The sequence below is a fragment of the Hermetia illucens genome, chromosome 5, assembly GCF_905115235.1.
Source record: "Hermetia illucens chromosome 5, iHerIll2.2.curated.20191125, whole genome shotgun sequence".
NCBI classification, from domain to species: domain Eukaryota; kingdom Metazoa; phylum Arthropoda; class Insecta; order Diptera; family Stratiomyidae; genus Hermetia; species Hermetia illucens.
Genome location: NC_051853.1, coordinates 82,192,627 through 82,205,243, shown reverse-complemented (window position 1 = coordinate 82,205,243; position 12,617 = coordinate 82,192,627). Strand labels below are relative to the sequence as shown.

Here is a 12,617-nt window from a genome sequence, read left to right as displayed (position 1 = left end):
GCTTTACCATTACCGTCTGCTAGTGGACAAAATTCAGCTGAATAGGTTGCGGTGGGTGGGTCACTTAATCAGGATGGATCAGGACAATCCAGCCCGGATAGTTTATAAGGGCGATATATATAGTACAAAAAGAAGGCGTGACATAACAGGCCAGGACGCCAGACGACTTTTAAGGATATCAAATTGGTGGAACTCGGTGCAAAACCGGAACGTCTGGAGTTCCTTATTGAGGGGAGCCTAGACGATTGTTGTGCCGTTGATGATGATGTTGATACAGGAAATACCTCAACAAATTTGATCTGAATGAATAACTTTATTCTCTTAGATGCGAAGACAGAGCCGGATATGAGAAACACGATTTCCCAGTCTACTTGGGTCCAGTTTAATAATGGATAATGTGCTAAACTACATACATAGTGGCGTTCGATACTGCATGGACCACCGTAGATGCAGCGGTGAAACAGATGCGTCAGAAACTAAAGAAACTGAAGTTGCATTGAAGCATAGAATAAAAATTACCGCAAATAACACCACGGTCGTTAGTACTACTAGAATAAGCAGTTAACAACTGAACATTCCAACGAGACAATATCAGAATGGTAGTCCCGCGGGGAGGGCGAGATGAACGTAAGGAGGTCCTAGTCAGTAGAGAGAGAGTCCATCAAGTAAACGCCTGAATACAGATGCGTATTCATTAAAAAGGCCAAACAGACAGTAAATAGATTTTAGTAAGGTTTTGTTTTACATAAAACCTTAAAAAGACAAATCCTAAGAAACGTCGAATTAGATCGAACAAAGATCTTCTGGTGTTAATGCTACATTTCCTCAAGTAACTAAGAAAAACAACAGACCTTACGAAAAAGGTGGGGCAAAGGATGATTCCACGTGACTTGGAATTACTCTCAGTTGTCGGAAACAGAAATTTAAATGAAATTAAGGGATAACAGGGACCGTACAGTTTTCACGCCGGATTTTCTAGATAATTTTTACCTTCGATGCGGATTTTCTCTACGTGCGCCACCGATATTGTAAAATGCATAAACTTTTTTCAGAACTATTTCCCTTAACTTCTTTAATTTTGTCAGAGTAGGACGTTTTTAAAATAGGAAATACCGGAAAGATGATCCATGGACATTTGCCGATACTCTTTTTGTGTACGCCTTAAGAGAGATTGACAAATCTGCCTACGTTGCGATGATAGAAAATATTAGAGATGGGAATTTCCGGTTTTGCCAGAAGGCTGATGTGCTGATGTGAACCGACTATGGTATTTTATTAGAACTTTCCGCTCTCATTTGATGTCCACTAATTGTTCTGATGCTAAATTTCGCCGCAACTAATTTGCAGACATGCTTGCCTTCCACGAGAACTATTCTGAGGCATACGACGATTGGGAGCTCATTTTTTAAGTGTCTTCTAAATTATAGGCACAGAAGAGCATTCTGTATTTCAAGCCTCATCTTTCAGAATCTAAAGCTTACCCCAGAAAATAAATGAAGCCATTTCATCCAGTACTTGTGTACCTCGAGGAAAGACGTTCTAGGAAAACCCACATCCGGGGTAAAAATTATTTCAGTGCTCCTAGACTTAACTTTCTTTAAGCCCTCCTCCCCCTTTTTCTTTCTGTCACAACCGGTCTGACGACGGGAAACAATCTGAATACTTTTGATTAGAACTGACAAGTAACGGCAAATGCGCTGGTTCGACGGGTCCTGAAGCAGGACACTAAGCATTATCACTCGGCTCGGGCTACCGAAGCGGAAGGTCGCGATTCAAATCTCACTGTTGGCAGAGGACGATTATTATTAGTATTACCTGTTTTGTTTTCATACTTAAGCTAACAGGCCAACATGTGGCGAGGAACGCTTGTATTATATCAGTACCCTCCAAACAGAGTCGTAGGTAGAGAATCCGACCACGGAGTGAAAATTATCAGCTGCTCCGGCTGAAATTGAATAATCAATTTAATTTTATTATAATTTCTGCATCTCACGCTTCCCTTTCTAAACCCTCACTTCCTTTCTCTCCCCCCCCCCCTTTAATGAGCCTGCCCCTGCCTGTTTTATTTGAATTAATTAAAATATATATGATATTATTATTTAAAATATGAATCTTTGCAAATAATTGTTACAATATTTTATCTTAAAGCGCTAATCTATTCCTTATTCAACCCTGAAAATATCAAAGAATTTCTTTCTAGATGCCAAAACTTAGGCACATATGTGTGTACGAATATGCAATTTCTTCAGGGAATGAGCTACTCACTAACATTAAATACATACATAAACTTTTGATATTCGTTTTTCACCCTTAAATCCACTCCTAAAATATTTCATTTATCCCACAACAAGATTGAACTAAGTACTTGGGTAAATGCTAACGACCCTTCAGCAAATGCTATAAAAATAGACTCCGTCATTTTACGAGTTCCAAGAAGGACTCTGTGAGCAACGGAAAATCAACTCAAGGGCGTATTACTTTTATTAGATTTTCCTGTACTTGGTAAACATTTCGATTTCATATTGGCGTGGAAAGTTAGGGTCTCTTTTTATGTCTAATTGAAAGTTGAGAATGGGTCCTACTACTGATGCCGTTTCTTTGTCATAATCCATCAAAGCCGCACTTTCCTGCTTTTTTGTTTAGCTCGGAGCCACTTTTTAAATTGATTTTTTTTATTTTCAGAATCAAATTCGATAAAATTAAGAAAACCGACGCTGGCATCTACACTTGTCGATCGGAGGACAATAGATCGTCCAATTTAACACTCAGCGTTCTACCAGGCGGTGAAATTAAGAAAAATTTCAACAGCAATATGAAAGTGTTTTCGCAGGTTGCAGAGAACGTAACAGAACAAAATGAACATTTGGATTTGAATAATGATGACAATGCAGATGATTCGGAGGATTACACTGACAAGGAGCAAACTAAGGTAAGCAACAATTTGGAAGCGAATTATGAGCAAAAAATACATTTTCAAGAACTGACCATCATCGCGATATTGTAATTAAATTAGTATTAGCACTGAGCCTTATCTGGTTGACTATCTCTTTTTTCTGCAGACGCCCAAATATTGTAGAATTTTTCAGAAATCCAGCATAAAGTTAAAAAGGGGAGACCCCTCACCCCCCCCCCCCCCCTCCTCTTCAACCCCGATGAAAATTCGTGGCGGTCAAACCTTCCTCTTTTAAAAAGTTATGTCCTTCCAAAGTATTTTTTTATGCCATAATGGGATAGTATCATTTCCAACACGATTGGAATGGTATGCCGAAGAAGAAGGTCCCTCTTTTCTAGCTCCGCTGAAAGAGTGTAACGATCTGCCCCTTAAAAAGTTATGGCTCCTAAAAATGAGGCGCCATAACTTTTCAAAGAGGGGTGAACGCTACCGATTTTCATTAGTATTGAAGATGGGAGCCCCCCCTCTCATCCTCCATAAACTTCTCACCCTCTTCAACGATGGAGTTGAAAATTCAACCTTTACCAAAACGAGGACCACACTTAATCCCTAAGGGTAGAACATTTAAAATAATAAAGATCGAGTCGTCATAGGTGTTTCTGTCCAAGGGAGTTATGTTATGGACTTTGAGCTTTAAAATGAGCTTCCTCCTGACCAACGGAGCTCAAATGATTTTTTTTTTATATTTTGCCCCCAATCCTTTTTGGATTTTGCATGGGACCGGCCTAGAGAGGCAGTGCCAACAGTATTACATTCGTTGTTGTTGGCTTCTTTGAGCGTGTTTGTCCTCATTTTTGGGGGTTGAATTTGAAGAATGAATGGTGTTTTGAAAACTGATGAACAAGTTATCGTAAGCCTTTCTGAACATTTTCTTGCCACCCGTGATGAATTGAATGGTAAATAGATACTGCTGAATGCTCTGAGTGTGCATCGTCTTTCTGAGGAGCTGGCAGGATATTTCTCGACCACTACCGGCCCGTTGCATAAATATTTTAGAATTGCAAATGCAACTTTGCACTTGTCGTGGAGAGTATTGTGAATGGTTGCAGCCATTGGCGGCGTTTTAGGAACTGAACTTGCCTTCCTGATGGTACAACATACTACACGAACAGAGAAAGATCCCACATGCGTCGAATTAGTCGAACTACAACGCTGCAAACTGATGGCATGGCTGAAATGGAGAAGCATAAGGAATTTTTAGATGTTATTAAGCCGAAAAACCAACCAAACAATCCGCGCACAATTATTGCCAGCCAACAGAGCCTATTTCAGCTTACAAAAACTGTTTTGCTCGAAACGTCTCACCACAGGGTTAAAGCTCTTACTGTACAAACCAGCGATCTTGCCAGTCCTTATGTATTCCTCGGAGGCTTGGGTTCTTAGCAAGAAAAATTGCGAACTCTTGGCCGCGTTCGAAAGGAGAATCCTCCCAAGAATTTTTGGCCACCTATATGAGGATGGATGATTCCGTAGCCTACATAACGACGAAATCTATTAGCGATACCATACGATAATATCTATGGTAGAAAAAGAAGACGAAGCAGACCCTGCCTGAGATGGAGCGATGGCGTAGGTCAGAATGCTAGACAGCTTTTAGGAATATCGAATTGGTGGACCTCGGCGCAAAACCGGGATATGTGGAGTTCCTTATTAAAGTAGGCCTAGACCGGATACCGGTTGTTGCACCGTTGATGACGATGATGACTAAGCCGAAGTAGGTGTAATTGCGAGTTTCATTTGGCCATGCATTGGAGGCTCGTCTTCTTCAGAAATTTACAGGGCTCCAACTCCTCATCCAAACTCTGTATCATTATTCTTGTTCCAGTCTAAAACTTTTCATTTATGCTGAATAATTCTTCAATATTCGGTTTACGCCTGGTATTTTATTTCAGTTTCCTCCTGCGCCTAAACGCAGTTACAGTGAAGTGTCCCTTGAGATACACTTGCACATTTCTTCTGGTGAAGTCTCCCTCTCATATCATATATAAAACTTCACGATGGAGCACGTCCTCATCTAGTGGTTCTCTTGGCTTCGGGTTAGATAAGGTGCGCGCATCCAATTTGGAGAAGCGACTTTATTGAGATCGGCTAGAAAGAGGGAAAATGCAAGCAATTACAATAATGAAAATAAAGGAGAAAAATACAGAAAAAATCTTATAATTAAGACGGGGTTGAAGAACAAGAACAAAAGAGCAGCGCAGAATGTTTGGTTCTACACAATGCGCCTGACATTCTGTTAGTTGGAAATAGTAATGTTGAGTACAAATACACGGAGAAAGTGGTGAACCACAATTAACGTTCAGCACACATAATGTCTAATTTTCTTCATCTTCCTCAGCCATTGTCCAGTTCAGAAGCCGCACCGCCGTCTTGATCGCTGGCGTCATTTTGCTCGGTCAAGGACCTGATCTGGATGCAGCCGCGCGACTCCCAAATCACTATCCAGCGTATCAGGCCATCATTATTTCGACCGCCCTTTTAATTGTTTGCCATTGGCTTCGATGTTCAGACCAATCTTGGAAAGTGAGTTGCCATCAGTATAAATTACATATCCACACCATCGAAGACGCCTCTCTTACATTTTTTCCACGATCGACTCAACCCTATATCGATCGCGGATATCCTTATTTCACATGTGATCATGGGAAAATTTTCGTATCCATTATTGGGAGGAACCCTTCATTATTTATCTTTGTCGGCCAACACTATGTACCATGTGCCAGTATCCATAACAAGAACAAAGAGGAGAGGTGCCAGGTCGCTTCCTTGATAGAACAGGAAGCGAGTTTGATATACCAGCCACATTTCGAACTGTACTCTTCGGATCATGGCAAAGCCATTTAAGCTAGCGCACTAGTTAATCTGTCACTAGATGTTCCTGCAGAGCACTCCAGGTGAGTTTTGTGTGGCACGCGATCTAATGTCTTCTCTAGATCTTGAAATGCAATGTAGAGGAGGCAATGTTTCTCATGGTATTTCTCCGTGAGTATCCGCGGAGAGTGTATTGCGCCAATATTTCTGCAGTTTTTGACAAACGTCCTTATGTGGGTTATTTGAAATGTTCATGGTATGGAACAACAATCGTGCTGGACTACCTTTGTTTTTCAAGATTGGAAGGGTGGTGATTTCTTGCCGGTGGTAGTACTATTCATCATCGTCAACGGCGCAACAACTGGTATTCGGTCTAGGCCTGCCTTAGTAAGGAACTTCAAATATCCCGGGTTTGCGCCGAGATCTTCGAATTCAATATCCCTAAAAGCTATCTGGTGTCCTGCCCTACGCCATCGTTCCATCTGGAGCAAGATATGCCACGTCTTCTTTTTTTACCATAGATATCGCCCTTATAAACTCGCATCCCCTTTAGCCAGATTTTATCCATAACCAAACGCCCGGTGGTATCGCTCATAAGAATCGTCCATCCTCCATATAGGAGGCCAACAATTTTTTGGAGAATTCTTCTTTTGGGCCCGACAAAGAATTCCCAATTTTTCTTGCTAAGAACCAAATCTCGGAAGAATACATGGGGACTGTCAAGGTCACTGTGTTGTACAGTAAGAACTTTGATCCTATGGTAAGACGTTTCCAGCACTTGGTGAGCTATCATCTGAAGCAAAGAAGCCTGTCCGCTTTCTCGGAAGACGACGCTCGAAAAAAGACAGCTGAGGATCAACAAAGAAGCGCAACTCCACACAAATTGCCCAAATTGGTCATTCGTTGGCAATATAATTCTTATGCATCGAGTTTAATTGTTCCCAGTTGTCTTCTAGTTCGAACCTGTTGACAAAAACGAAGACATCCTGGGTAGATAGATGTTCTCCTCCAATCGCTTTTCGATGTTTCTGATACACTGCTTGCAAATGATGCGAAATAGGCTGTTTCTGATAGACAAATTGCTTTATCGCTTTTTCTATTGTCACATGTGTAAATCATCCTCCAGGCTCGATAAATCCTCTGAGAAGAGGGCCTTTAGGTCGAAGGAGACCATGATCTCATTTTGCGAGATGGTGCCTAGTTTACTAATATGTTATACCGCTTCTTTGCTATTTCTTACTGTTTGTTTCGAGTTCCTAGAAAGTATATAATTTTACTAATCAACCACTGAAATGTCCTTTGTATAGGAGAATTAGTGGCTACTATGATTTGTCTGAGCTCATTTCCAAGTTTGTGGATTTTTGGTTAGCAGCGGATCTCTTAGAATCCCTGATCCTGTAACTTTTTAGTGTTATTTAATATTTACGACAGACCCTTAAGAAGCGGATGTCTCCACTGATGCTAGATAAATTTTTTCGAAATTTAGGGAATCCACTGAATGAAAGGAACATTATCGGGTTTATGCATTTGTTGGACTTAATTCTTAAGGTATAATTCCAAATTTCGCTGTGTATCCAAAATATTTTGCTTCGTCACTTATCTTTTGTTTCACCACCATTTTATGATTATATTTTACAGGTTGTCGTTTCCGTATCTTTTTATCAGTTTTTAACAACTTCTCTGGAATTTCAAGTCTCCTACCTCCTTATGTTTGTCTTTCGTCCTAATCTACTTTCCGAGAAAAACTTTCCCTTGCCTGGTATTTTCTACTTACTGAATTCGTCCATATATGCTCCGTTTGCTCCATTATTTTTCCCAACTTCACTCAACATAGTGATGTTAGCTATACACTCCTCTTTAATTAATGCTCCATTTGTTCTTCTAGGAGTCGATTGAAGGCTTCAAACCCGTTTTTAGACTTAAGTCAATGGTGAGGACCATCGTGAAACCATCAGGAAGCTACGTCAAAATTATTTGTTCATTCGATGCGCATCCCACGCCCAATGTTACGTGGACCAAAGAAGGAAAGCCCATAACACGCACCATGGGGGAAGTTCACTACAAAAAGTGGTCAGTGCAAATGGAAGATGTCATTCCAGAGGATTCCGGTCTATACAAATGTGAAGTGTGTAACATATACGGATGCGTCGACTACACAACCAAACTGATTATTCAAGGTAAGTAACTTTTCCGAATGCCTAGGCAACTTAGGACATATATATATCAACCCTTCCGTTATCCACATAAATCAATAAATCAAAATAAAATAGACAGGCTCCGATCACGGCCAATCATAGCGGAAGGATATCCAAAAAACCTGACCCTTTTGGTGAATATGACTGGCAGATTTGAATGCAAGGTACTCACGGATTTGGAGCCTTTTATCACCTGGGTCAAACACGATATAAATGGTCGCAATGACAGTAACATAACATCATCCGAGACTGTAATAAGGACCTCAATTGACGAAATACGTAATCACTCAATCCCAGGATATGTAGTGTGCAAGGTACAAACAACATTGGGTTTTTGTATGGGACATAAAGTTCAGCGGGGCAGGTGGCGGGTTGGACACAAAGGCAAAGGACCTTCTTCCTATCTTGTCGCTCAATTATTTTAATTTTTTCTTCTTTAATGCACTTGGTTGTGGCAATTCGAACTTGTAAATCCAACGGACGAAATTTCCTTTTTTTTCAGATCGGGTAAATCACAAGCCGATCATTAAGAAAGAACTTAGGAATCAAACGGTGTTGGAGCATAAAACTGTAGAGTTTGAATGCGATGTTTTATCGGATTTGCATCATTTAATTCTGTGGATTAAAGGGAAATGTGTTAAATGCAATGACGCTCAAAAAATCAATAAGGTGACGGTTGCATGAGTTTGCATGGTTGTGAATAGCCCCTTGCGTGTTGTCTCCACACGCAAGCAATGTAGATTTTCATATTAAATTTATAATTCTAACAAAATTTTTATATTCTACTAATAATTTTTCTCCTCGATTTACAAATATCGTTTACACTAATCCCCTTGGTAATAAATTTTAGACACTGCATGCCTATCTAACTTCATAAATAAAGTAGTTGTTGCTAAAGCACGTATGTAGTTGGATTGTTTCTAGAAAAAGAATGAAGGCTGGATATTCTATTTATTCAAAAATTAACTCTTCCTTTAACTTCACGTAGACTGATCCAGAAATGCCACATATCCTACGATTAGTGAATGTTACGTACGAGGATGAAGGATGGTATACCTGCGTCGCAGCAAATAGTTTGGGAGCATCAACCGCTAGTGCTTATCTTCATGTAACAGACGGTAAGTTCTTGAATTTCCAGCTAGTTCTCCACGAGCCATAGTACAAATTAGGATTTCAGCACGTTAAATCTAAGGAGAATCAGCAATAAAACTTGTCGATGTCAAACTTTACACTGCGCTACGTTTACTTAAAGCTCATTTTTAATCGACGTCTATATTCGAAACCCTTCTCTTCTTTTTAATTTTTGTCACAATATCACATACGTATTATATTTTGCATTGAGTAGAGTAGGTATAACAGACCCCACCAAAGAGCCCAACAATGCTATGTTATGCCGTTTCGATGACACAAACTCTTGCAGGCGTAGAAGACTATGTAAGCCTTCGCAAACTTCGGTTCTATATTTAGTCTCCAATTTGAATTAAAATCCAGGATCACATGCACACATTTTCCATTGGCGGTGGAATTCGTTGTGTTCGTAGTAAATAGCATCAGCTCCTTTTTTTTTGGATTGATTTCGAGTCTGTATCTTGAAGCACACAGGTGCACCTTTCCCAAAGTTTCTTCCATAAGTTCGTATGCATCCTCGACACAAATATCACTAAGCCGTCGGCCCCGCTCCTGTTCAATATTCGTAGAATTTCCTTCATCATCGTTAACCAGAACAATGGGGAGATAGTGTTAACCTGGGGTGTCCATTTACTCATAGCTCTGGTTAATGGGGTAGCTCCTAGATCAGATTGAATTATCCAAGTTCTTAGCATTGGCACCATTCCTTGCATAAGGCACCCATCCAATCCTATCCTGATTAGAGCCTCCTTGATGGCCTTGGCACTTTAGGTGTTAAATGCCCCCTCTATATTTATTCCTGAAGGCAGCTAGTGTTACAACCGTTCAACTGTGCTAATAATTTATATGCTTTCGTTGTTCTGAGAATACTTCAACCAGGACCGCTTATGCCTCTTCAGACAGTGTATGTATGGCTGTGAGTATATATGCTTCTAGCAGATGTCCCTGGTTAGATACCTCAGACGGGGCAAATCTTCGTTCTACCACAGTAGCAATGTGGCGCGGCGGGATTCGCAGCATTCGAAATTTATTTCGAATGTTGCGAATGCGAACAAATAGATGGCGCGGAACTATCCACTTTGTAGAGCTCGCCACGGGAGTGGAAGACTAGCGAGAAAAGTGTGCCATGAGTTAGGGGCAGAAAAGAAACACATGAAGCGAGATAATTCTCTTCTGCCTCTAACGAGCAAATAGTCACTTCACTTTTTCTTCATTCTTTAAATAAATTAATTAATACATAATAATTAATACGGACATTTGGAACTGCGCTTCCAAATGTATGAACCACATCGGACGCGACCCGCTTCAACTATGCGGTGGTCGGCCTGGATGAAGAGTCGATTCTTCTGGTGTCCGATGTAGTGAAGTCGACATCATACACGCAGCTCAAGAGCGAGTTGATCAGGCGCCTGTCAGCAAGCGAGTCGGCAAAATTAGATCGCGAGCACGCTCCCGGTCTGCCACCCGAAAAGGGCGATCAGGTAGCAGGTCGTCAGGACAGTCCACGGACCGAGGGATTTGCTGGTACCACCGCAGATTCAGGGATAAAGCGACAAGATGTACTCTGCCGTGTAGATTCGCGCCTACCGCAAAAAACTACGTCCGCGGGGGTCTTGGCGACGGCCACCCAGAACGCAGCGCCACGTCGCCTAACTATTTTCGACCCCCTCAGCAGGCGCAACTACCTCATCGATACTGGTGCGGAGGTTTTGGTTCTTCCCGTACCTCGGCAACATCAACTTTTCCCACAACCGCTCAAATTTGCGGCAGCAAATTCCTCCCGCATAAACACATACGGGTATAGGCAAGTGGACGTGAGTCTTGGCTTGCGTAGGACGTTTTCGTGGCGTTTCATCCTGGCGGATGTCAGCTTCCCCATACTAGGCGCAGACTTCCTGTGTCACTATGGATTGCTGGTAGACTTGCAAAACAAGTCTCTTATAGATTCCACGACCAACCTTAATTCGTCGGGACAAATGGTATCTCACCCAGACAATAATCTTTCCGTTCTTTTAGAAGACATTACCGACTCTCGTGTTCGGGCACTTCTCCAAAAGTTCAGCCAGATTACTACCAAGTGTAGTCTCTCCAAACCAGTGAAGCACAATGTGCAGCACCACATTATCACTACTGGTTCCCCGATCTTCTCGAAGGTGCGTCCTCTACCATCCCAGAAACTGGCTATTGCACGGAAAGAGTTTGAACAACTCGTTCAACAGGGTATCTGCAGGCCCTCAAACAGCTTTTGGTCTTCCCCACTGCATATGGTCCCTAAGCCAAACGGCGAATGGCGCCCATGTGGGGATTACAGAAGGCTAAATGCACAGACTGTTCCTGACCGATATCCAATTCCACTCATCCACGACTTTGTGTATCATCTCGCGAATTGCCGCATCTTTTCGACCTTGGACTTAACCAAGGCTTATCACCAAATCCCAGTAGCTCCTGAAGACATTCCAAAGACGGCAATATGCACACCCTTTGGACCCTTCGAGTTCACCCGGATGACTTTCGGATTGTGCAATGCGGCGCAAACCTTTCAAAGGTTCATCCACTCGGTCCTGCGAAACCTCGACTTCTGTTTCGTATATTTGGATGATGTTTTGGTCGCTTCTTCCCCTGAGTCTGAGCACTTAGCCCATCTCGAGTGCATTTTTCAACGTCTCCAAAAACAGGTGAGATTCCTCGGCCATTTCATTTCCCCTGAAGGATTGCAGCCCGACCCAGACAAGGTGCAAGCGATAACAAGCTTCCCGCGTCCAAAGACAGTGAGGGAGTTGAGGAGGTTCTTGGGCATGCTAAACTTCTACCGTCGTTTCCTGCCCAAAGCCGCCCATCACCAGTCCATTTTGAACGCGTACTTGTCTGGCCCCAAAACTGAGGACACACGAGAGATCGTGTGGTCTGAAGAGGCTATCCGCGCGTTTGACAAATCCCGTCAACAACTGGCCGACGCTACACTCTTGGCATTCCCTCTGCAAGATGCACCCCTAGCCGTTTTTGTTGATGCCTCTGACATCGCAGTAGGTGCTGCCCTTCACCAAAAGGTGGATCAAGTTTGGCAGCCGTTGAGCTTCTTCTCGAAGCAGTTGAATTCCGCTCAACGGAACTACAGTACCTACGATCGCGAACTGCTCGCCGCGTACTAGAGCATCAAATACTTCCGTTTCTCCCTAGAAGGCAGGCCGTTCACAGTGTTCACGGACCATAAGCCTCTCACGTATGCTTTGAAACAGAAGCCCGACAAAGCATCCCCTCGTCAGCTTCGACATCTGAGCTTTATAAGCCAGTTTACGTCAGATATCCAGCACGTGTCCAGCAAGGACAACATAGTTGCTGACGCTTTGTCTCGTGTCTCCGAGGTTAACATCCCCGCCTCACTCGATTTCTCGGCTATTGCCAAGGCGCAGGAGGATGACGCAGCACTTCAGAGCCTCAAATCCAACCCCAAATACAAATTTCGGGAGTTGCCCATCTTCGGCTCAAACCTCTCTCTCTGCTGCGAAGACTCGAAAAAGGGACCTCGGCCA

General features: G+C 42.4%; 1 protein-coding gene across 3 annotated transcripts in view; it reads left to right on the top strand.

Annotated features, from left to right (window-relative positions):
* LOC119657492 (fibroblast growth factor receptor homolog 1-like) overlaps nucleotides 1-12,617 on the top strand; it is a 100,527-nt gene that overhangs the window by 78,555 nt on the left and 9,355 nt on the right. For 2 of the 3 annotated variants that reach the window (XM_038064416.1, XM_038064415.1), the window contains exons 4-7: nucleotides 2,683-2,929; nucleotides 7,650-7,941; nucleotides 8,035-8,273; nucleotides 8,948-9,077. In XM_038064416.1, coding sequence (XP_037920344.1) covers nucleotides 2,683-2,929; nucleotides 7,650-7,941; nucleotides 8,035-8,273; nucleotides 8,948-9,077 — 908 coding nt within the window. Of the gene's footprint in view, nucleotides 1-2,682; nucleotides 2,930-7,649; nucleotides 7,942-8,034; nucleotides 8,274-8,461; nucleotides 8,629-8,947; nucleotides 9,078-12,617 lie in introns of all 3 variants that reach the window. The other variant, XM_038064417.1, reaches the window with a different exon arrangement.